Source organism: Haliotis rubra, unplaced genomic scaffold (genome assembly GCF_003918875.1).
Source record: "Haliotis rubra isolate DU_JTF1 unplaced genomic scaffold, ASM391887v1 Scf126, whole genome shotgun sequence".
NCBI lineage: Eukaryota > Metazoa > Mollusca > Gastropoda > Lepetellida > Haliotidae > Haliotis > Haliotis rubra.
Window position 1 is genome coordinate 1,953,471 of NW_025765181.1, and position 26,909 is coordinate 1,980,379.

Here is a 26,909-nt window from a genome sequence, read left to right on the forward strand (position 1 = left end):
TTCAAGAAGGGGTCAATGTGTGGGACCATTACTATGATGTTGAAAGGTTTCACACATTGTAGCCCACTGCTCCAAGTTTCAAGATGGGGTCAATGTGTGGGACCATTACTATGATGTTGAAAGGTTTCACACATTGTAGCCCACTGCTCCAAGTTTCAAGATGGGGTCAATGTGAGGGACCATTACTATGATGTTGAAAGGTTTCACACATTGTAGCCCACTGCTCCAAGTTTCAAGAAGGGGTCGGATTGAGCAGATAAAAACTTTAATTGACTTTTTTATTTAGGTAGCCTGAACCACATTGATAAATCTTATAATTTCATTTTAAATCATTTTAATTTAATGTGTTTACTTTATTTACATTATGTTACACTCCTGTTTCCATATACAACTCTCATCTCATATTATTCATCTTTACAACCAATAATTGCTAAGCATCATTATGTGTACCAGAAATATGTGTCACAGCCAACATCACATGGGCCACCGTGGACCTGATGAGCATATCCAAATGGGCCCATCTTCAGTGGGTGGGGTGTGTGTGTGTCATACAGTCATTGTACCTGCTTTTCCATAAAAATCATCTGATTAGACTTATCCTTCACACAATGGCCAACAACCTTTACGGTACAAGAATACAGCTGATATAACTGGATGACTTTTTCATGAAAGTAACTTTAGACTCTGTCTTCAGATCATTATGATAAAAGGATTTTTTGTTTCAAATGAATAGTTGTCTAGTCTTCTATTCTGGGCTTTCTATCTACATACCTGTCATTGAGGGTGTGGCTCTAGCAGGCTGAGAGACAGCACTGCTGGCTCCCACCAGTGCCTGGAACATCACAAACAGCAGCATACACTTGTACTAAGTAACAGACCTTAAGAAATTATTCATAAAGTTAAACAATTAAATACCATATTTTACTCAACAAGCAATGTGGTACCAATACATTCTATTACTTTACTGGCAATTGATTTGTTGTAAATAGCTTCTGGAAATATGTACATGTTTGGGACAGGCATTTATATAAGCCCATTGACTTATTTGTCAATCCCTTTTCTTTCTTTTGAAATAAAATATGTTTGAAACACTTGTAACCAACATGCTGTCAAAAACATAAGAATAGTTTTTCAAGAATAAGCAGCTTCTATTTTCCAAGTGGATATTTTATATAAAGTAAACTATATTTAATAACAAAACTGCTCATAAAAAAGCTTATATATTTTTTGCTTGCTGTATATTTTAGTCAAAATGCATATAATAAACTAAAATTAGTCGTCACTTATAGCTGTAGTATACTGTACTTTCTTCCATGTAAACATCCAAAGACAATTCAATAAGTAAAATATCTGTCCACAAATGGTCAGCTGAACAAAGTGCTATAGATGTCACTATCTTAAATGTTCTTTATTGAATTTTACAACTAAAATAACTGTTCAATACTTGAATGTCTTATTTCTGCTTAGAACAATAGTTAATGATAAAAAATTCAGGTCAATGCAAATTTGTTTGAAGTTATTTATTGGGTGCTTTAAGCTAGGAGGAAACATGTACAGCTGATTTCTATTTCCTGCTTTGTAATGAGACAACCCACACTGTAATCTCAATCTCTGCATGTATAACAATGCCTAGCACAACAGGACATTGTTACATGTTGATTCCAAAGTTGACACTTAAGAATCAGTTGTGCACTATATGACACATATAGAACCCCACTGTCCATCACTGTCTAGCCACCTATATTACACATATAGAACCCCACTGTCCATCACTGTCTAACCACCTATATTACACATATAGAACCCCACTGTCCATCACTGTCTAGCCACCTATATTACACATATAGAACCCCACTGTCCATCACTGTCTAACCACCTATATTACACATATAGAACCCCACTGTCCATCACTGTCTAGCCACCTATATTACACATATAGAACCCCACTGCCCATCACTGTCTAACCACCTATATTACACATATAGAACCCCACTGCCCATCACTGTCTAGCCACCTATATTACACATATAGAACCCCACTGCCCATCACTGTCTAACCACCTATATTACACATATAGAACCCAACTGTCCATCACTGTCTAGCCACCTATATTACACATATAGAACCCCACTGTCCATCACTGTCTAGCCACCTATATTACACATATAGAACCCCACTGCCCATCACTGTCTAACCACCTATATTACACATATAGAACCCCACTGCCCATCACTGTCTAGCCACCTATATTACACATATAGAACCCCACTGTCCATCACTGTCTAGCCACCTATATTACACATATAGAACCCCACTGTCCATCACTGTCTAGCCACCTATATTACACATATAGAACCCCACTGCCCATCACTGTCTAGCCACCTATATTACACATATAGAACCCCACTGTCCATCACTGTCTAGCCACCTATATTACACATATAGAACCCCACTGCCCATCACTGTCTAGCCACCTATATTACACATATAGAACCCCACTGCCCATCACTGTCTAGCCACCTATATTACACATATAGAACCCCACTGTCCATCACTGTCTAGCCACCTATATTACACATATAGAACCCCACTGTCCATCACTGTCTAGCCACCTATATTACACATATAGAACCCCACTGTCCATCACTGTCTAGCCACCTATATTACACATATAGAACCCCACTGTCCATCACTGTCTAGCCACCTATATTACACATATAGAACCCCACTGCCCATCACTGTCTAGCCACCCATATAGAACCCCACTGTCCATCACTGTCTAGCCACCTATATTACACATATAGAACCCCACTGCCCATCACTGTCTAGCCACCTATATTACACATATAGAACCCCACTGCCCATCACTGTCTAGCCACCTATATTACACATATAGAACCCCACTGTCCATCACTGTCTAGCCACCTATATTACACATATAGAACCCCACTGTCCATCACTGTCTAGCCACCTATATTACACATATAGAACCCCACTGTCCATCACTGTCTAGCCACCTATATTACACATATAGAACCCCACTGTCCATCACTGTCTAGCCACCTATATTACACATATAGAACCCCACTGTCCATCACTGTCTAGCCACCTATATTACACATATAGAACCCCACTGTCCATCACTGTCTAGCCACCTATATTACACATATAGAACCCCACTGTCCATCACTGTCTAGCCACCTATATTACACATATAGAACCCCACTGTCCATCACTGTCTAGCCTCTATATTACACATTTTTATTCACAAACTAACACTGTGACGCAAGAAGCTATCACTTAAAGGGCCACTGATCCAGAGCAATTTCCATGTACTGGTTGTTGCTTTTGTTATTGTTTTTCTCCCGTGAATACCCGGATGATATCCCAGAATTCATGACTGGTTTGTTACCTCTGAGGCGCCACCCTCATGCGCAATTGATAGTATAAATATAGACTGATCAACAAAGATGAAATCTTTTTTACTCGATAATATTTCCATCTTATGTTGATTTTGTTGTAAAATTGATGAATAATTTGGTTTCTTATAAAAAAATATTCACTTTGATAAAAATGCTGATAAAAACTTTGATTTCATAGTAATGTTGACTTTATAAAAATGTTAACGTAAATGGATGTAGAATTTGATTTAAGAAATAGTTTGGTGAATTTGGCGAGAAGCCTGATACAATTGCATTGTTTTGAAAGTAAGGCTAACGAAGTACATGGGGAGTCTTGGGGAGAGTAGTGAGCTTGGGTTCACTTCTAGTCAATCTGAATATTGTATTAAATGGCATTATTTTGATAACAAATGAAAACATTGTAAGTTTAACCATCTGCCAGTGGTAAAAAATGTTAGGACTGAAATAACGAAGTCAATGTACGTCTTTATATTTTGTCTTATAATTGTTACCTGAGGGTGTCTGGGTGTTATACCCTTCTCCCTAGGCAATCTGTCTATCCACTTGTTCCGGGGATGATGTAGCTAAGATGGATAGTCAAAGATAAGTCTGGGATGTTGTTCAAGTCCATTTATTTTGGAATTAGTTTATTATAATATTTGTATTCATTTTGAAACAATAAAATGCACACGATCTGATTACACTTAGTGAATTTATAACATGACTGTAATATCTAGGCATCTTATAGATTGCCAACGTGAATCATATTTCACACACAAAAAAACTAATTCTGTTGAATGCCATAACAAAGATATAAAAACAAAATGCAAATATTGAAAGTAAAACAGACTAAAGTTATAGCAACGATATCAGGCTATTACCTTGTTTGGGGAATGTATCCAACAATATCCACATAAAGGAATGAGATGCCATTCATCTGTAGCTGACAAAGAATCCTGTTCCATGTCATGTGTCTTTTAACAATCTAATATGCGAAAAAGTGATCTATCGTTTCAGGTTTTTCACACTGGTGTTTAGTCCGATTGGTCACCCAAGATAGCGCACCTGGCAACTAATTGCATGACGTCTGCCATTCTTTAAAAAGTAATTCCGTTAGCCAATAATGAGCAATCAATCAATGAATTGGCGGTTAATCCTTTGAAGGAAGGACGTCGTTTTTACAAAGAGACTTTACGACAGGGTGTATTCAGTATAGATTAGTAAATCTACATACATAAACCCTACCTTTTGACAAATCTGCTGTGCAGGATAAATACAATTAATCAATCAGCGTGTTATCGGTTAATCCTTTGATCGATGTTTGTTTTGATAATTCAGCTGATAACCTCTTGCTGCACTTCCATGCGCATATTACATAAGATGTAATACATTTGCCACATCAGACCTCAATTTATAATGATGAGTATTTACTTCAGACACAAGAAATGCCAAATGGGAACCTTTGTCGGTAATCAGAGTGGTGTTATCGCTAATTATACCTGTTATAAATTCATTAACTGACCATCAAGTGAATGATGACAAATAACATGTGTATGTTTACCACCAAACAAGGGTTACAGCCAGAGAGTAGTAATCACTCTATTGCATGCAAGTTTGATTGCCTGAAAATAAAACTTATGGGCCGACACTGTTTTGAGGATATGAACGGAACTTCATTGTTACATAAGAAATAAATATAAGCATTTGTTGTGTACTTAGTTAAAAACTGTATATACCTATGTACCTAAGTAAAAATTCAGATTTTTTTAGCAATGACAAAGTAGGGTTGTTTAGTTTATGGATTCAAATATATCAAATGTGTGTTTTTTATATCATAGCATCAAATATCGAGGTAAAAAAACACAGAAATAGGATCAAATTGGATCAGTCACTATACCATCCAAGTATTTGAAAATCTGAAAAAGCCTACACTGCTGGGATACTTTATTACAATCAGATAAGAACTACCGGGGATATTTTCAAATAACGGCATCTGTTGGGCATTCACCCTTCCTAATGCCCCACTAATTAAATTGAAGAAATTCTGCCAAGGTAAACAGTAGCCCAGTCCCCGTGTCTGTCACGATCGAGGGAGCAGATAGTGATCAACCTGCAGCTTGGTTTCGTAATTAGACTGTTGGCTAGAAACATTAATCGCTCTGGATCAGTGGCCCTTTAAATGGTAGATCATTGTGTCTCGTGATGTCACACCTCAAATTTCAAGTTTTTAGTGACCAAGTTAGAAAATACCTGAATTTGCTGGAGGAATACAATGTAGTTTATTATCTGCATATACTGAATCCCCTGAACAACTGTTTTCTTGAGAGAAAAACCAGCACCTGACTTGAAGTGAACTTTTTGGCACTTTATATATGCTTTTGGAATATTGAGATAGATCAAGAATTGTTACATTATAAAAGAAAGTGTTGCCATCTTTACAGTGGTTACAAATTATGTCTATTCTCCAATCTTTGCATCTGAGTACCATAACTGTCCTCACTCACACACTATCAGTGGTAGTTCAGCTTTGTTAAGTATATAGCATCATTGGTTTCTTAGCAACAGGAACGAGCAGTCATATGTCACTTGGGTCCTTCAGCTTTATACTCTCACATTCAGCAAGTCCACTAGTATTTGTGCCAATAATTCGTCACTTCCGAGTTGATGATGTCATTTTGAATAAAGGGTCACGCTTCATTAAACTGTCAACTAGTACCTCCGCAGCGATCGGTACTCGTCATGGTCTTGGTTGGGGGAGTTAGTGTGAGAGTTCCACCTAGCTGTCAATAGTATTGCTTTAATGTAATACACTATTTAATACATCTGCTTCTAATATTAACAGATGTTTGTAATGCTAAAATACATCTTAGTGTTACCTATGATCATGGATTATATTTGTGATTTTAGTTAGTCCCTTTCCTGATTTACCTCAAAACAGATATTGTAATTACACCTCAACATAGAGTAGCCCACCTGTAATTACAACTCAACATAGAGCGTTGGCCCACCTGTAATTACAACTCAACATAGAGTAGCCCACCTGTAATTGCAACTCAACATAGAGTAGCCCACCTGTAATTACAACTCAACATAGAGTAGCCCACCTGTAATTACAACTCAACATCATGTAATGCCTCACCTGTATATTTTGCAGATCTGTAGGACTGACAACAATCCTGGTTTCAGCCAATGAACATGCTGGATTACGGGCACCAAAGTTACGTATAGCCTCAAATATCCATTTTGTGACAGATGCTGGAGGATATTTCAAAACTCCAGTGCCAAGCATCGGAATGGCAATACTTGAGTGGATTCCCTGACATGCTGTCTTCAGACATAAGTGGATCACATTCCTGAATGCCTAAATCAGGGGAAACATCAATCATAGTTAGGGCTGGGACGATTCACCAAGGCACCGATACATCACGATACATATAAGTGTGATACAGCTATCATATCGTTGACTGGTGTATCGATACAAAATAATACACCACTTTTTTTTCAAAACAGTATTATCTTAAACATGTTAAACAAAGTACAGTGGAAACCTGATAAGTAAAATTTCAATGGACTCGCCAAAATTGTTTACTTATCAGGTATTTTACTTATCCAAACTTATTAAAACCTGCAAATGACAACCATATGCATGTATATGTATGCATATGTAACAATGAACAACTTATCAGGGCTGGCCTCTTAATACTGTGTCATTCTTTCAAGGTGTATGTATTGTGATACACATCGTATCGCAGGTAAAATATCGCGATATGTATCGTATCGTGACATAGTGTGGTCCCAGCCCTAATTGTAGTGTCTTTGTAAAATCTTTAAAATCACATGTACTACTGAAAAATGTAAACAGATATCAAGCTTTAAGTGAAAGGGCTCTCCAAGCTCAGGTATTTGTTAAATACTTACATTTGTTCACCAAAAGTGAGTGATACCTATTTTTAGAGTCAATGACTGAGGATGCTTTTACGTAGCTTTTAGCAATATTCCAGGAATATCATGGCGGGGAAAACCAGAAATGGGCTTCACACATTGTACCCATGTGGGAAATCGAACCTTGATCTTCAGTGTAACGAGCGGACGCTCAACCATTAGGCTACCCTACTGCCCCTCTATATTTAGACAATATACATGTATAGCACCAGTGGCTTACAAGCAGGGCCGAGCAATATAACCGGTTTACCATTATTTACCAGTTCAGACATGAAAACGATAATGCATTATGCGATACACTGATCAAAAACCAGTATTTTGACATGTATTTCGAAAACTTCGTTACATTTCGAAATCTTCGGATATTTCCATTTCTTAAATTGTTCGTTTTCTTGTTTTTATTAAATTTAGTCAAGCATAGTGATTTTGTTGTGTTTTTCCTTTATAAATCAAGCATGATCTTGATTATAAGTAGTTTTTTGTTACATATCGCAATACATATCACAATTCTTTTGCATCGCAATATATCGCATAATATGAAAATTCTCTGCAATACCCACCACTACTTACAAGAGACACTCCCACCTTGGTATTGACTAAAATAGATATCAACTTCTTTTGCAGAACAAAAGGAGTTTCGGATCTGAAAGATAATTCCATGCTTGCAGTGTCGACAGAATGAGGCTATGCTATGAGAAGTTTTCCAACACACACACAAACATCCTACCTTTTCCACGTCTGCATCATCTGGTTTCCAATCGGTCAGTGTGATGTGAAAAATCTGCTTACAGGTCATCCTGCCTCCACTCGTCACGGCAACCTCTCCTGGCTTGATTCCATTGGGGTACTTCTGTCTGCACTCATCCTGGATTGTCTCCCCTGCTGCCTTCAATACAGCCTTCGTCAGTGGGCCACTGGACAGCTTCAACTTTGGAGTGCAGGAGTTCACAAGCACATCTACCTGAAATTGGAGAACAAAGGTATGCATATGTTCTCTATAGAGAGTACTGGTGTGAGTGAAATCAGGGTTATTTCCCTTTGATCAGTTTATACATCATTTATTGTCAGGCAGAAAACTTTTCATATGATAGCTTTTATAGACAACTTTTTTATTATTAAATCATAATTCATGAAAGTCAAAATTCACAATGGTAGAACAATTATATTGCATCATGCCAAATTAGAAAACAAATGTACTTGTAGTTTTGAGTAAAGTGACCAAACAGCATCACAAAAAGTTTTCGGCCAGACTATATATATCCCTGTATCAGTGTGCTACTGGTTAAAATCATGGTTAAAATCAGCTCAAGGTCAAAATAGATTCCTGCTGTCAAAAGAAAATATTTAGTGAGTGCAAGGTGCACCCTAGAAGACAAGACCATTTCTACTTCAGCTGCACCTGTATATATTATTAAGTAACACAGACGTGTCCATTTCAAAGATACTGTACTTGAGAACATGAATGATAACTCAATAAATTTGGTAATAATTTTGAAAATATGTTTGCGAGAAATATCTGCAAAATGCCAAACCATTAAGTGGCAAGCAAGATAAGTTCACAGGACAAACCTTTTGATCAACAATGTTGCCTTTCACTAGGGTGATCTTCACAGACGATACTTGCCCTGGAAAATAGTCCAAAATTTGTTAATAAATGTGATACTATCACATTATCTTTTCCCATACAGATTTACCTACCTAGAGTTTCCTCCAGCAATGACATTATGCACTATTCATTCCTCCCACCAATGACATACATGTTTTCTTGGAAACAGAAATATACTATTTCCCTCACACTTACCTATTGTTGTGGCAAGCAGTGAAGAGCAACACTACTATCCTTACACCTACCTATTGTCTTGGCTAGTGAAGGGGTCACTTTGGATGATCTGGCTGACTTGGCATTTTTTCGTTTGGCCAACTCGTTATCGAAAGCCTGGAAAAAATTACGAGCAAGAAGTCTAACAGTAATAAAGTATGGAATAATTTATATCAAAGGTTCAGGTTTTGGCTTCAGATAAGAAATCACTTTTGTGCCACTTTAAGTTTTAGGTTTTAAGCATCAAAGTTAAAATTCCCCGAAATGTAACTAAGTAAGGACAGGCATTCCACTGATTACACTTTCTCGAAAAAAGTACTGATTCTAGAACATTTGGGGGGTTGAGTCCCATTCAGGATTCGAACTCACACTGACAGAGTCTGGTTAGAGACAAAGTCAGCAACTCTACCCACTCAGCCACTGTAACTTCCACAAAAGGGATTTCCACTAAATGGATTTTCAAGAAGGCCACAGTGGAGCTCATATTGAAACTGAAACTGGGAATCGGTGATCAAATTTTGATTATTTTTGACAAGATAATCTATTAAAGTTACCATTAATCACCCTGCATCAGTATTTACTCACTAACTCATTTCATCTTTATACACACCTACACAGGCCTTTAACTGGCGTGCCAGGTGACCAACACATTCTGGCAATTTAAACTGGCACGGTTTCCATGGTTGAAAGTTAAGAATACACAATGTCTTTTAAAAAGTAGTCAAAAGTAACCTATGTTCCATGTTTGAATCCCAGATGAGACTTGACCTCATAAAGTACTACCATCAGTATTTAGTGAAAAGGTGTTTTCATGTTGATGGTGGTCTGTAAATATTTGTGTCTGGACCAGACAATCTAGTGTTTGACAACATGAGCATCGTGCTTTGCAACTGGAATACAATCCCATGCATCAACCTAATCATATGTGACCGGTTATGACAATCGTGGGTTGCTGAAGACAATTTCTAACACAGATATATCGAATTAGAATTCATCTTCAGTAACCCATGCTTGCCATAGTCAGGCTCACTGACTTGGTTGACACATGTCATCGTATCCCAACTGCGTAGATCGATCCTCATGCTGTTGATCACGGGATTGTCTGGTCCAGACTCGATTATTAACAGACCATCGCCATATAGCTGGAATATTGCTGAGTGCACTCACTCACTCACAGGTCACCTATAGTAAGTGGACTATGAGTGATTGTACCTGCTTGACTCCAGGGGAGCTAGCATGTATCACGAGGATGACCTTATTCAGTCCTTTGGACCTGAAGCTGAGGCAGACGCTGTACATCAGCTCGGCCACACGCGCTGGGTCATACTTCAGCCCTCCTGTTCCAAGGGCCGGGAAACTGAGACTGGTGAGTCCGGCGTCGTCGGCCGTCTTCAGGCACTTTAATATAGTGCCCCTCAGCAGCTGGAACATCATCATGATGTGAGACAGGCATTCTGTGTTTAACACCGGGTGCTTGATACTAGTACCACACTTAATAAGCCAGGTCTTCAACACCATACATGATGTACAGTGTGCCAAATAGTTTCCAAATTTTGATAGCCAGTTGGACTAGAAATGCCTGAAAGTTACTAGCCCATAATAATTCACTAGCCCGAAATTCGAATGTAGAAGCTAAACAAAAGATGATGAGAATAAGATATTGTTGACATGACACAGGTTTCATTATTAAGCTGCTAATATGATGAACATTTTTATCAGGCCATAATCTTGGCCTTAACATGTCGGAGAGAGTGATATATTTACAAAATGACCCCATGAAAATACACTAACTAGTCAGGCCAGTGACTGTAGAGATTTACTGGCAAAACTGGATTTTTACTGGCCACTGGCTAGCGGGCCATGTATCTAATGGTATAATGCTAATCCCTATCCAGTCATTCCTTTGCTATTGGAATGATGTTTCAGCACTAACTGGGGCCTCCGAGTCAACCTTTAATGTATATTTGTTTTGTTGGTTGTTTAACGCAGCACTATATGGACGCTGTCGGTAACTTACTGAGTCTGGACCAGACAAACCAGTGATCAGCATCATGAGCATCGATTTACCCCATTGGGATATTATGTGTCAACCAAGTCAGCGAGCCTGACCACCTAATCCTGTTAGTCGCCTCTTACGACAAGCACGGTTTTGCTGAGGACTATTTTCAAATTTCTAATCTTCAAACTCAAATGATCAAAACATTATTTAAATTCAAATATATTTTTAAGACAGGAATACTGCAGACATACCAATCCTTCTGTAATAACACCATACCTTTTCAGTCCCTGGCTGATCACTACTCCAGTCATCTGTCAGCGTGATATGATACACCTGCTTGCAGGACAAATTACCTCCCCCTGTCACTGCTACTTCACCGGCCTTGACCCCTGAGGGATACTTTGTTTTACATTCATCCTGAAGGTCATCACCAGCTGCTTTCAGCATGACCTTGGACACTACCCCTTCTGCCAGATTCAGACCTGAGTTGGTTGTGTTGACGATCACATCAGTCTAAACACATAGAATCATCAACATTATTTTAGTTTTCAAAAAATGTTAATACAAATATATACATGTAATATTTAAATTTATTACCTCTCAGTGTACAAAAATGTCAAATTTAAGAACACAGAATACCAACTTTCACTGTTGGATGAAAATAACTAAATTCCTGGATATTATTAAAATCAAAAGTACTTGTAGTTAAATGTCTCAAATCATCTCCAGGTTTGGGATAACATCTGACCAATGGAGTGGAAGTTTGGAACAAACATAAGCCTGTGCTTGTAGTGAGTGAGTGAGTTTAGTTTTACTCCGCACTCAGCAATATTCCAGCTATATTGCAACAATACAGGGGTCAACAGCATGAGCACCAATCTACACAAATTGGGATACGGTGACAATGCGTGTCAACCAAGTCAGCAAGCCAGACTGCCTTTTATGACAAGCATGGGTTCCTGAAGATCAATTCTAACCCGAACTTTACTCATATGGGGTTCAGGTCCTCCATACAACTTTAACCGTCAGGAAAAACATGTGCTAGCAAAGAACCTGCAGCTACCATAATGATAAAGTAACTTCCAGATGAAGCGCGGCCGGGGCATACTACTGATCAAAGAAGTTAGAAAGTCGACGGTCCTTGCTGTCCCAATATCCGGACCTCCTCTTCTTTCATTTTCAGCAATATTTGTCAGATTTTTCTTTATATGATTTCCTTCGCAAGTCCATGAAACATTTTCTAACTAGGATTTAGGTCAGGTCTACATACGCTTGGCCAGTCTAATAATGTCATATTTTGGGTCGAAACCGGAGCCTACAACAGATGCTTTGAGAGCGATGTTTTGGGTCGTTGTCCTGCTGGGTGAACCAAACATTTCCATAGGAACACTTTTGAGCAGATGGAAAGTAAATGTCCCTTGAGAATATCATGCCGCTCACTGTTCATATTCCTTCAAATACACAGAGGGGCATTGCCCCCTGCCCAGATATGCCACTCCACGCGTTAAATTTCAGACTGTACTTTGCGAAAAGCTGATACAAAGGTTTTCAGTTTGTTTGGTCCAGAATTTCAGTGTATTAGGAAACAGCCACACAGAACTTTCATCTGAGAAAATCACATTGTCCCAGTTAAAATTTCTATGCTGTAAGCACCAGTTCAACCTTTGCTCCTTTTGTTCAGGTTTCATGATGGGTGATGGAATTCCTCGACTTTTCTGCCAACCATTGCATGCAGCTCAATAGTTCTAATTGTCTCCTTACAGACAGCCACAGTTCCTCTATCAATCATATCAGCTGTTTTAAAGTTTCGGCTCCTTACGTTTGTTTTTAGAAACAAGAATACCAAGCCGCTCCTGTCACCAAGAGTTAATTTTTCTGATACTAAAGCTCCCCTGGTGCCTCCAGTGCCATATCCATTTTACAATATTTTTCAAAACCACGATGATAAACGGTGGACAAAGGGATGCCTGTTCTACTTGAAATCACGCTTTAGCTGATCTGATGTCCTTGTTATAATACTCTAAAATCCAACTTCCTCTTCTCTAAATCATCCATACTGGGATCACTGAAAATGTTGCTCTAGCGCTTGCAAGGTAAACAAAGGGGGATAACTCTTCACAAACTAATGAAAAGGATTAACAGGTTGTCTCTCTTGAATGAAACCAAGCACTTGATAGCACAGGTCAGGTTGTTTATACTAGAAATCAAATTAAACATATTCCCTAAAATTCTCAATAATTTCTAGTCATACTATATATCGGTGAAATGGTCTCTGATTCAGTGAAACACGTCAATAGTATTGGAGAAAAATAACATCCTCTTACTGTTTGTTTTTCAGTGTCCCCTGTTATTTGGGAAACCACCACACGCTGTCCCTTCCTTCCATTCCATTCCATTCCATCCATCCATTCCCTTCCATTCCTTCCATTCCATCCATTCCATCCATTCCATCCTTCCATCCATTCCATTTCCATTCCATTCCTTCCTTCCATTCCATTTCATTCCATTCCATCCATTCCATTCCATCCATCCATTCCATTCCATTCCATTCCATTCCATCCATTCCATTCCATCCTTCCATCCATCCATCCATTCCATCCATTCCATTCCATCCATCCATCCATTCCATCCATTCCTTCCTTCCATCCATTCCATTCCATCCATTCCATTCCATTTCCATTCCATCCATCCATTCCATTCCTTCCATTCCATCCATCCATTCCATCCATCCTTCCATTCATCCTTCATTTCATTCCATCCCATCCATCCATCCATCCATTCCTTCATTCCATCCATTCCATCCATCCATCCATTCCATCCATCCATTTCCTTCCATCCATCCATTCCATTCCATTCCATTCCTTTCCATTCCTTCCATTCCATTCCATCCATTCATTCCATTCCATCCATCCATTCATCCTTCCATCCTTCATCATCCATCCATCCATCCATCCATCCCCATCCATCCATCCATCCATCCATCCATTCCATCCATCCATCCTTCCATCCATCCATTCCATCCATCCATCCATCCATCCATCCTTCCATCCTTCCATCCATCCATTCCATCCATTCCATCCATCCATCCATCCATCCATTCCATCCATCCATCCATCCATCCATCCATCCATCCATCCATCCCATCCTTCCATCCATCCATCCATTCACCCAACCATGCATCCATCCATCCATCCATCCATCCACCTATCATCCATCCTTCAGCCTACCCATCATCCATCCATCTATCCTTCCATCATCCACCCACCCATCAATCCATCCTTCAACCTACCCATCATCCATCCATCTATCCTTCCATCCATCCACCCACCCATTCATTCATTCATCCATCCATCTGTCCACCCACCCTCCCATCCATCCATCTACTCACTCACCCATCCAAACATCCAATACTTGGATAGGGTCTGACAAAGACCACCACAGGACAAAATGACAGAATGGCTGTACTGTTTCCACCACCACTTCCTCATGCCATAGTGTGTACACACCACATGAAACACAGTTACACCAAGGCACTTCATTGCCATTCAACACACCAGCTTCTACTTCCAGAGTAGGGCTGACTCACCTGTATCACTGTATCATTGGAGGGGTGAATGACAACTCGGACTAGGGTCAGGCTAATATTTGACGTGTTATTGACAAAGTCAAGAATTGTCTCAAAGAATGCCTTGGCGACAGTCTGTGGGGGGTACTTCAGCACACCTGTTCCAACAGCAGGGAAAGCTATACTGGCATAGTCACAACTATCTGCCTCTGTGAGACACATCTTAATGAGATTCCGCAGCACCTGCACAGAAAATAATTTATCAAAATTATAACTCATTCTGACTTGTTCTGCATTCATCTAACACCTGCTTTAACTCAAACAATATTCATCACAATTTATACAACATCAAGTTTAACATCATCCTAGATTCTTCAGCACTTATCCAACATTTCCTTCAACAGTATCATCCAGCAGTTATCCCTAATCAGTTTAAACATCTACCAAAACTCTCCTGTGTCAATATTTCCTAGCACTTATCCTCCACTACCCTCAACAACAATCAAATTCTTCAACACTTATCCCCTACTTGCTTAAGTCAATACCAATACCTCAGGATTATGAATCTTCACTGGGGCGTAAATGGAGTTCTTAGTTTCTCTCAGAGTGATATATTTTTGGAGATAAAGCATTAGTGTACTGGTTCATATCCCCATGCCCAAGCATTACCTGCTCAGCATCAGCACCCCAATTAGGCAGACAGGTGTGGTAGATCTGCTTGCAGGTGAGACTGCCCCCATCCGTCTCACAGATCTCCCCGAAGCCAATTCCCTGGGGGCAGTTATGCTGACACTGCTGCTGGATGTCTTGCCCCGCCCTGCTGAGGATCGCTTTCGACACTGGCCCTGATGACAGGTTAAGGTCCTTTGTTGTAGTGTTTACCAGGACATCGACCTGTAGAGAACACACATTAGGAAATGCTAAAACTTGCAGGCATTCTTACTACACATTTCTCACCTTTAATGGTACATGAAACTGTGTGTTAAGGGTTGATATAATCCCCTGAACCCCCTGACCACACCCCTTGGATCCCCCAATGTTAAGAGAAGATGTATCTGTGTCTGACAGTTGATTGTAAATGTGTGCTAAGGATGGGTGTGTCTGTAGATGCAAGTAGGTCTAACAAGTAGATTCAACTGTGTCCAAAGGAAAGATGTTTATAGGTCTTAAGGGAAAATACAACCGTGCTATAAGGAAAGATGCAAGTACAGTACAACCAGAAATTATTGAGAATTTAAAGATTGTAATATTTATATAAAATTTCACCCATTACTCACATATTAAATGTGAATATTAGCAGAACATAACTCCAGATTCAAAGACAGGTGAACAGTTAGTATTTTGTCAAGTCACCATGGGCAGCAATGCAGGCTTCAATGCGGCAGGGCATGTTACTGATCTAAGAAGTTAAAAAGTCATGGTCCATGCTGTCCCAATATCGGACCTCCTCTTCTTTCATTTCAGCAATATTTGTCAGATTTTTCTTATTGACACTTTCCTTCATAAGTCCCAAACATTTTCTATTGGATTTAGGTCAGGGCTATAGCTTGGCCAATCTAATAATGTCATATTTTGGGTCCGAAACCAGGCCTGTGAATGCTTTGAACGATGTTTTGGGTGGTTGTCCTGCTGGAAAATCCAAAAATGTCCATAGAACATGTGAGCAGATGGAAGTAAATGTCCCTTGAGAATATCTGTGTACCGCTCACTGTTCATATTCCTTCAAATACACAGAGGGCATTGCCCCTAACACAGATATGCCACCCCACACGTTAACCCAGGACTGTACTTTGAAGCTGATACAAAGGTTTTCAGTTTGTTTGGTCCAGAATTTCAGTGTATTAGGAAACAGCCACACAGAACTTTCATCTGAGAAAATCACATTGTCCCAGTTAAAATTTCTATGCTGTAAGCACCAGTTCAACCTTTGCTCCTTTTGTTCAGGTTTCATGATCGGTGATGGAATTCCTCGACTTTTCTGCCAACCCATTGCATGCAGCTCAGTTCTAATTGTCTCCCTACAGACAGCCACAGTTCCTCTATCAATCATATCCAGCCTTAAGTTTTCTAAACTCCTTCGTTTGTTTTTAGAAACAAGAATACCAAGCCGCCTCCTGTCACCGACAGTCAATTTTCTGGGCCTACCTGCGCCTCCCTGGTGCTCAATGCCATATCCATTTACAATATTTTTCAAAACACGATAAACAGTGGACAAAGGGATGCCTGTTCTACTTGAAATCACTTTAGCTGATCTGATGTCCTTGTTATAATACTCTAAAATCAACTTCCTCTTCTCTAAATCATCCATACTGAGGATCACTGAAAATGTCGTCTGCTAGCAAGTAAACAAAGGGGGATAACTCTTCACAAACTAATGAAAAAGGATTAACAGAGATGTCTCTCTTGAATGAAACCAAGCACTTGATAGCTGGTCAAGGTTGTTTATACTAGAAATCCAATTAAACATATTCCTAAAATTCTCAATAATTTCTGGTCATACTATAGGTCTTAAGGGAAATACAACTGTGCTATAATGGAAGATGTAAGTAAGTCTTAAGGGAAATACAACTGTGCTATAAGGGAAGATGTAAGTAGGTCTTAAGGAAAATACAACTGTGCTATAAGGGAAGATGTAAGTAAGTCTTAAGGGAAATTCAACTGTGCTATAAAGGAAGATGTAACTAGGTCTAAATGGAAAAACAACTGTGCTATAAGGGAAGATGTAAGTACATCTTAAGGGAAATACAACTGTGCTATAAGGGAAGATGTAAGGAGGTCTTAAGGGAAATACAACTGTGCTTTAAGGGAAGATGCAAGTAGGTCTTAAGGGAAATACAACTGTGCTATAAGGGAAGATGCAAGTAGGTCTTAAGGGAAATACAACTGTGCTATAAGGGAAGATGTAAGGAGGTCTTAAGGGAAATACAACTGTGCTATAAGGGAAGATGTAAGGAGGTCTTAAGGGAAATACAACTGTGCTATAAGGGAAGATGTAAGTAGGTCTTAAGGGAAATACAACTGTGCTATAAGGGAAGATGCAAGTAGGTCTTAAGGGAAATACAACTGTGCTATAAGGGAAGATGTAAGTAGGTCTTAAGGGAAGATACTAGTGAGTGGGTGGGTGGGTGTGTAGGTGGGTGGGTGAGTGATGTGAGTGAGTGATGTTAAATTGTGTGTACATGTGAAGAATAATACACTTACCTGCTGGTCAGCGATGCTACCTGTCACAAGCTCCACCTTCATGGCTGCCCAATTACCTGGTGACTTCAACTGAAATATATCGGACAGCCACCTCAATGCTTCTCCTACACAGTACCACATCCATCAAACTGGAAATTGTAAACTGATAGTGCATTGAAGGACCCTATAGGACTCAGTTATAGGGAGAGTGGGTTCAGGCTGGTAGGTGGGAGGGGTCATTATTGAGGAAGGGGGTGGGGTAGAAGAAAGAGATAGCAAATGTGGGACATATTTCTCGGGGTGGGCTGGATGGCTTCGACAGGAGCAAGAAGTGTTTCAGCAGGACAGGGATACCTTTTCTTGGGATGGGGCTGGTTGGCTGTGGGTGGGGGAAGAATTATCTGGGAAGGATGAGGAAGTCTTTTTTGTGTGGTAATGTTTGCATACTAAATACTTATATTCACACCAGCTGCCATCTTATCATACTTCCCACATCCTCCTGTACCTAAGACTCCTGAGCCTGTGACAAATCATTACTTTCTTTGTTAAATACAAATAAATATATTTAACTTAATATTTAATTTAACTTAAGTTTTAATTTATTTATATTAAATATGATATGTCATGTATTTTTGCGTGGCCATGTCACGCCGTTTCAGTCATGTTATCAAACATTTCACCAGACAAAAAAATGCAGATTTGGTCTCTTTCTTTTCGTTTTTTTATCGAATTGGGCACAGCCTACCACAGACTGAATGAAGATTGCGGGCGGCGTTAAAAAAATAGTTGTTGAAGTCATACACAACCCCACATTCGTGCTTACCTTACCACAGAAACAAATTATTTCATCAAACAGCCACTTCCGGGTATGTGTTGTCGCTGACTTGGTCGTATTGTCATGTAATTGATCACATTACCTATAAAGATAAAGACACACGTGTTGGAGGTAATGACTTTTCGTAACATCATTCAAGAAATATTTCAAAAGGAGAGTCTGCAGACACTCGCTACACAACAGAAAATTTATACGTACACGTCTTGCCATTTCCCACGGCGGAAGTACCGTGTCAGCTACTTTCGGTTTTGGGGCGGACATGTCACGTGGTCATGAACGGAATTCACTGTGTTGTTTGATCCGCCATGTAAAGTAGGGCACATCCTACTATGTATTGCCTTTGCTGTTTTTATTGTTGTTTTATTTAATGTAATCATGTTCGTTGGAGATAACGGGCGTTGAGGTAGCCTAGTGGTTAAAGCGTCCGCTCGTCACGCCGAAGACCCGGGTTCGATTGCCCACATAGGTACAATGTGTGAAGCCCATTTCTGGTGTCCCCCGCCGTGATATTGCTGGAATATGCTAAAAACGGCGTAAAATCATACTCACTCACTCGTTGTAGTTAATGTTAGTTGATATAAGAGGTACTGTCTTCTTAATTTATATGTGTCTATGGTTTGATTATTATTTTCCTCCTCAATTGATTTTGTGTGATTTTGATCGTTGTATATAGTCTGGGTTTATACATGGTTGTCAGTTAAATTTGATTGATGATTTACTGTGTATTTTGTGTTGCTTTTTTAGAACACTTTTTTAATACTTCCAGTCCAGTTATCCCTTACAAAAACAACAGACGACATCAAAGGTACAACGTCGTCCTGAGAATGAACCCCGAGAATACCCCAATCTAACTGATAAATATGGAGCTGATTATTTACGGCACTTGTAAGATTATGACATTATCACAGCAGGACACTCAACCTGCACTTCACACTTGGGATAAAACTCGGCCCTACAGCGTGACAAGCGAACACGTTCCCATGTTGCTAGCGAGAGCCGCTTGACATATACGACACACTCAGCGTCATTGCCGCAACAGAAAGTCGGTCTGCAAATAATCGCGTAGGGACCAAAGAATCCGGCGACTGACATCAACCAAGTCAGCGAGTCTAACCACCCGACCCCTTTAGTCGCCTCTTACGACAGTCATGGGTTACTGAAGATCAGTTTTAACCCGGATCTTCGTTGGTTTACGTCAACTTCAGAGAATAACCAGCCTCGATTATCAACAGATTCACCTTTTTCGGGAGTAAAAGGCAAAACAGTGAAGAAGATTATAAGAACGAATCATTGAAAATCATTGACGAGACATTACTCATCACATTCTTCGCTACGGAAGTGCTTCAGAGACCTGATCAAATAAAAATATAATGAGCGCACGAGTCAGTATGTTGAGCGCTCAAGTTAATATCTTCAGCGCACGAGTCAGTATGTTGAGCGCTCAAGTTAATATCTTCAGCGCACGAGTCAGTATGTTGAGCGCTCAAGTTAATATCTTCAGCGCACGAGTCAGTATGTTGAGCGCTCAAGTTAATATCTTCAGCGCACGAGTCAGTATGTTGAGTATGTATCTTCAGCGCACGAGTCAGTATGTTAAAAGTTATATCTTCAGCGCACGAGTTAGTATGTTGAATGCTCACGTTAATATCTTCAGCGCACGAGACAGTATGTTGAGCGCTCAAGTTAATATCTTCAGCGCACGAGTCAGTATGTTGAGTGCTCAAGTTAATATCTTCAGCGCACGAGTTAGTATGTTGAACGCTCAAGTTAATATCTTCAGCGCACGAGTTAGTATGTTGAGCGCTCAAGTTAATATCTTCAGCGCACGAGTTAGTATGTTGAGCGCTCAAGTTAATATCTTCAGCGCACGAGTTAGTATGTTGAGCGCTCAAGTTAATATCTTCAGCGCACGAGTCACAGTATGTTGAGCGCTCAAGTTAATATCTTCAGCGCACGAGTCAGTATGTTGAGCGCTCAAGTTAATATCTTCAGCGCACGAGTCAGTATGTTGAGAGCTCAAGTTAATATCTTCAGCGCACGAGTCAGTATGTTGAGTGCACAAGTTAATATCTTCAGCGCACGAGTTAGTATGTTGAGTGCTCAAGTTAATGCATTGAGTGCTCAGGTTAGTTATCTTGAGTGCTCAAGTTAATATCTTCAGAGCACGAGTCAGTATGTTGAACGCTCAAGTTAATATCTTCAGCGCACGAGTTAGTATGTTGAGCGCTCACGTTAATATCTTCAGCGCACGAGACAGTATGTTGAGCGCTCAAGTTAATATCTTCAGCGCACGAGTCAGTATGTTGAGCGCTCAAGTTAATATCTTCAGCGCACGAGTCAGTATGTTGAGTGCTCAAGTTAATATCTTCAGCGCACGAGTTAGTATGTTGAGTGCTCAAGTTAATATCTTCAGTGCTCAGAGTTAGTATGTTGAGTGCTCAAGTTAATATCTTCAGAGCACGAGTCAGTATGTTGACGCTCAAGTTAATATCTTCAGCGCACGAGTCAGTATGTTGAATGCTCAAGTTAATATCTTCAGCGCACGAGACAGTATGTTGAGCGCTCAAGTTAATATCTTCAGCGCATGCGAGTCAGTATGTTGAGTGCTCAAGTTAATATCTTCAGCGCCGCGAGTTAGTATGTTGAGTGCTCAAGTTAATATCTTCAGCGCGAGTTAGTATGTTGGCTCAAGTTAATATCTTCTTCAGCATGCGAGTCAGTATGTTGAGTGCTCAAGTTAATATCTTCAGCGCACGCGAGTCAGTATGTTGGCTCAAGTTAATATCTTCAGCGCGAGTCAGTATGTTGAGCAAGTTAATATCTCAAGTTAATATCTTCAGCGCTCAAGTTAATATCTTCTTCAGCCGCGAGTCAGTATGTTGGCTCAAGTTAATATCTTCAGCGCGCGAGTCAGTATGTTGAGGCTCAAGTTAATATCTTCAGCGCACGAGTCAGTATGTTGCGCTCAAGTTAATATCTTCAGCGCGCGAGTCAGTATGTTGAGTGCTCAAGTTAATATCTTCAAGCGCATGAGTCAGTATGTTGAGTAGCTCAAGTTAATATCTTCAGCGCCGCGAGTCAGTATGTTGAGCGCTCAAGTTAATATCTTCAGCGCGCGAGTCAGTATGTTGAGGCTCAAGTTAATATCTTCAGCGCCGCGAGTCAGTATGTTGGCTCAAGTTAATATCTTCAGCGCATGAGTCAGTATGTTGAGCGCTCAAGTTAATATCTTCAGCGCCGCGAGTCAGTATGTTGAGGCAGCTCAAGTTAATATCTTCAGCGCCGAGCAGTATGAGCTCAGTATGTTGAGCGCTCAAGTTAATATCTTCAGCATGCGAGTCAGTATGTTGGTAGCTCAAGTTAATATCTTCAGCGCGCGAGTCAGTATGCTGCGCTCAAGTTAATATCTTCAGCGCCGAGACAGTATGTTGGCTCAAGTTAATATCTTCAGCGCATGAGTCAGTATGTTGGCGCTCAAGTTAATATCTTCAGCGCCGCGAGTCAGTATGTTGAGTGGCTCAAGTTAATATCTTCAGCGCGCGAGTCAGTATGTTGGCTCAAGTTAATATCTTCAGCGCGCGAGTCAGTATGTTGAGTGCACAAGTTAATATCTTCAGCGCGCGAGTTAGTATGTTGAGTGCTCAAGTTAATATCATTGAGTGCTCAGGTTAGTTATCTTGAGTGCTCAAGTTAATATCTTCAAGTTAATATCTTCAGCGAGTCAGTATGTTGAGCGGCTCAAGTTAATATCTTCAGCGTATGCGAGTCAGTATGTTGAGCAGCTCACAAGTTAATATCTTCAGCGCCGCGAGTCAGTATGTTGTTGGCTCAAGTTAATATCTTCAGCGCCGCGAGTCAGTATGTTGAGCGGCTCAAGTTAATATCTTCAGCGCGCGAGTCAGTATGTTGAGGCTCAAGTTAATATCTTCAGCGCGAGTCAGTATGTTGGCGCTCAAGTTAATATCTTCAGCGCGAGTCACAGTATGTTGGTAGCTCAAGTTAATATCTTCAGCAGCGCGAGTTAGTATGTTGAGCGCTCAAGTTAATATCTTCAGCGCCGCGAGTCAGTATGTTGAGCTCAAGTTAATATCTTCAGCGCGCGAGTCAGTATGTTGTTAGCTCAAGTTAATATCTTCAGCGCACGAGTCAGTATGTTGAGGCTCAAGTTAATATCTTCAGCGCGCGAGTCAGTATGTTGGTGCTCAAGTTAATATCTTCAGCGCCGCGAGTCAGTATGTTGAGTGCTCAAGTTAATATCTTTGAGCGAGTCAGGTTGTTATGCTCAAGTTAATATCTGCTCAAGTTAATATCTTCAGCGCCGCGAGTCAGTATGTTGAGTTGAGCACGCTCAAGTTAATATCTTCAGCATGCGAGTTAGTATGTTGGCTCAAGTTAATATCTTCAGCGCACGCGAGTCAGTATGTTGGCGCTCAAGTTAATATCTTCAGCGCGCGAGTTAGTATGTTGGCTCAAGTTAATATCTTCAGCGCGCGAGTCACAGTATGTTGGCTCAAGTTAATATCTTCAGCGCGAGTCAGTATGTTGGCTCAAGTTAATATCTTCAGCGCCGCGAGACGGTATGTTGAGCGCTCAAGTTAATATCTTCAGCCGCGAGTCAGTATGTTGAGCAGCTCAAGTTAATATCTTCAGCATGCGAGTCAGTATGTTGAGTGCTCAAGTTAATATCTTCAGCGCCGCGAGTCAGTATGTTGAGTGCTCAAGTTAATATCTTCAGGGCCGCGAGTCAGTATGTTGAGCGCTCAAGTTAATATCTTCGGAGCATGACTCAAGTATGTTGAGCGCTCAAGTTAATATCTTCAGCGCGCGAGTCAGTATGTTGAGCGCTCAAGTTAATATCTTCAGCGCCGCGAGTCAGTATGTTGGCAGCTCAAGTTAATATCTTCAGCGCCGCGAGACAGTATGTTGAGCGCTCAAGTTAATATCTTCAGCGCCGCGAGTCAGTATGTTGAGCTCAAGTTAATATCTTCAGCGCGCGAGTCAGTATGTTGGGCTCAAGTTAATATCTTCAGCGCGCGAGACAGTATGTTGAGCGGCTCAAGTTAATATCTTCAGCGCGCACGAGTCAGTATGTTGGCTCAAGTTAATATCTTCAGCGCGCGAGTCAGTATGTTGGCTCAAGTTAATATCTTCAGCGCCGCGAGTCAGTATGTTGGCTCAAGTTAATATCTTCAGCGCGAGTCAGTATGTTGAGTGCACAAGTTAATATCTTCAGCAGCGCGAGTTAGTATGTTGAGTGCTCAAGTTAATGCATTGAGTGCTCAGGTTAGTTATCTTGAGTGCTCAAGTTAATATCTTCAGCACGCGAGTCAGTATGTTGAGTAGCTCAAGTTAATATCTTCAGCGCCGCGAGTCAGTATGTTGGCTCAAGTTAATATCTTCAGCGCGCGAGACAGTATGTTGAGCAGCTCAAGTTAATATCTTCAGCCGCGAGTCAGTATGTTGAGCGCTCAAGTTAATATCTTCAGCGCCGCGAGTCAGTATGTTGAGGCTCAAGTTAATATCTTCAGCGCCGCGAGTCAGTATGTTGGCTCAAGTTAATATCTTCAGCGCCGCGAGTTAGTATGTTGAGCGCTCAAGTTAATATCTTCAGCGCCGCGAGTCAGTATGTTGGCTCAAGTTAATATCTTCAGCGCCGCGAGACAGTATGTTGGCGCTCAAGTTAATATCTTCAGCGCCGCGAGTCAGTATGTTGGCTCAAGTTAATATCTTCAGCGCCGCGAGTCAGTATGTTGGCTCAAGTTAATATCTTCAGCGCGCGAGTCAGTATGTTGGCTCAAGTTAATATCTTCAGCAGAGCGAGTTGAGTATGTTGCGCACAAGTTAATATCTTCAAGTTAATCTTCAGCCGCGAGTTAGTATGTTGAGTGCTCAAGTTAATGCATTGAGTGCTCAGGTTAGTTATCTTGAGTGCTCAAGTTAATATCTTCAGAGCGCGAGTCAGTATGTTGAGCAGCTCAAGTTAATATCTTCAGCGCCGCGAGTTAGTATGTTGAGCAGCTCAAGTTAATATCTTCAGCGCGCGAGTCAGTATGTTGGTAGCTCAAGTTAATATCTTCAGCGCGCGAGTCAGTATGTTGAGCGCTCAAGTTAATATCTTCAGCATGCGAGTCAGTAGCTCAAGTATCTTCAGCATCGAGTGGCTCAAGTTAATATCTTCAGCGCCACGAGTCAGTATGTTGAGCGCTCAAGTTAATATCTTCAGCATGCGAGAGTCAGTATGTTGGCGCTCAAGTTAATATCTTCAGCGCCGCGAGTCAGTATGTTGAGCGCTCAAGTTAATATCTTCAGCGCCGCGAGTCAGTATGTTGAGCGCTCAAGTTAATATCTTCAGCATGCGAGTCAGTATGTTGAGTGCTCAAGTTAATATCTTCATGCGAGTCAGTATGTTGGCTCAAGTTAATATCTTCAGCGCGAGTCAGTATGTTGGCTCAAGTTAATATCTTCAGCGCCGCGAGTCAGTATGTTGAGTGCTCAAGTTAATATCTTCAGCGCCGCGAGTCAGTATGTTGGCGCTCAAGTTAATATCTTCAGCGCGAGTCAGTATGTTGGCTCAAGTTAATATCTTCAGCCGCGAGTTAGTATGTTGTGCTCAAGTTAATATCTTCAGCGCACGAGTTAGTTAGTATGTTGAGCTCAAGTTAATATCTTCAGCATACGAGTCAGTATGTTGAGCGCTCAAGTTAATATCTTCAGCATACGAGTCAGTATGTTGGCGCTCAAGTTAATATCTTCAGCGCATGCGAGTCAGTATGTTTGGCTCAAGTTAATATCTTCAGTACGCGAGTCAGTATGTTGAGCGCTCAAGTTAATATCTTCAGCGTTAATATCTTCGCGAGTCAGTATGTTGGCTCAAGTTAATATCTTCAGCATGCGAGTCAGTATGTTATGTTGGCTCAAGTTAATATCTTCAGCGCGAGTCAGTATGTTGAGCAGCTCAAGTTAATATCTTCAGCGCCGCGAGTCAGTATGTTGGCTCAAGTTAATATCTTCAGCATGCGAGTCAGTATGTTGAGTGGCTCAAGTTAATATCTTCAGCGCGAGTCAGTATGTTGAGCGCTCAAGTTAATATCTTCAGCATGCGAGTCAGTATGTTGGCTCAAGTTAATATCTTCAGCGCCGCGAGTCAGTATGTTGAGCAGCTCAAGTTAATATCTTCAGCGCGAGTCAGTATGTTTGGCTCAAGTTAATATCTTCAGCGCGCGAGTCAGTATGTTGAGGCTCAAGTTAATATCTTCAGCGCGCGAGTCAGTATGTTGGCTCAAGTTAATATCTTCAGCGCCGCGAGTCAGTATGTTGAGTGCTCAAGTTAATATCTTCAGCATGCGAGTTAGTATGTTGAGTGCTCAAGTTAATATCTTCAAGTTAATATCACGAGTCAGTATGTTGTTGGCTCAAGTTAATATCTTCAGCGCGCGAGTCAGTATGTTGAGCGCTCAAGTTAATATCTTCAGCCGCGAGTCAGTATGTTGAGCGCTCAAGTTAATATCTTCAGCGCACGAGTCAGTATGTTGAGCGCTCAAGTTAATATCTTCAGCGCATGAGTCAGTATGTTGAGCGCTCAAGTTAATATCTTCAGCGCACGAGTCAGTATGTTGAGCGCTCAAGTTAATATCTTCAGCGCCGCGAGTCACAGTATGTTGGCGCTCAAGTTAATATCTTCAGCGCGCGCGAGTCAGTATGTTGGCGCTCAAGTTAATATCTTCAGCGCCGCGAGTCAGTATGTTGGTAGCTCAAGTTAATATCTTCAGCATGCGAGTCGAGTATGTTGATGTTGGCTCAAGTTAATATCTTCAGCGCCGCGAGTCAGTAGCTCAAGTTAATATCTTCAGCATGCGAGTCAGTATGTTTGGCTCAAGTTAATATCTTCAGCGCCGCGAGTCAGTATGTTGAGTGCACAAGTTAATATCTTCAGCGCCGCGAGTCAGTATGTTGAGTGCTCAAGTTAATATCATTGAGCGCACGAGGTTAGTATGTTGAGTGCTCAAGTTAATATCTTCAGCCGCGAGTCAGTATGTTGAGCGCTCAAGTTAATATCTTCAGCGCCGCGAGTTAGTATGTTGAGCAGCTCAAGTTAATATCTTCAGCATGCGAGTCAGTATGTTGAGTAGCTCAAGTTAATATCTTCAGCGCGCGAGTCAGTATGTTGT

The 26,909-nt window shown here is 40.7% G+C and overlaps 1 protein-coding gene across 1 annotated transcript in view; it reads right to left on the reverse strand.

Moving 5' to 3' along the window:
• LOC124266526 (protein mono-ADP-ribosyltransferase PARP15-like) overlaps positions 1-18,987 on the reverse strand; it is a 33,168-nt gene extending 14,181 nt beyond the window's left edge. The window contains exons 1-12 of the mRNA XM_046701320.1: positions 18,940-18,987; positions 17,928-17,996; positions 15,396-15,620; positions 14,716-14,969; positions 13,486-13,540; positions 11,438-11,674; positions 10,375-10,584; positions 9,195-9,279; positions 8,913-8,968; positions 8,071-8,304; positions 6,541-6,762; positions 772-832 (exon numbers count right to left, since the gene is read on the reverse strand). Of these exons, the coding sequence (XP_046557276.1) occupies positions 772-832; positions 6,541-6,762; positions 8,071-8,304; positions 8,913-8,968; positions 9,195-9,279; positions 10,375-10,584; positions 11,438-11,674; positions 13,486-13,540; positions 14,716-14,969; positions 15,396-15,620; positions 17,928-17,996; positions 18,940-18,951 (1,720 nt within the window). The 5' untranslated portion in view covers positions 18,952-18,987. The remainder of the gene's footprint in view (positions 1-771; positions 833-6,540; positions 6,763-8,070; positions 8,305-8,912; positions 8,969-9,194; positions 9,280-10,374; positions 10,585-11,437; positions 11,675-13,485; positions 13,541-14,715; positions 14,970-15,395; positions 15,621-17,927; positions 17,997-18,939) is intronic.
• Between the last annotated feature and the right edge of the window lie 7,922 nt (positions 18,988-26,909).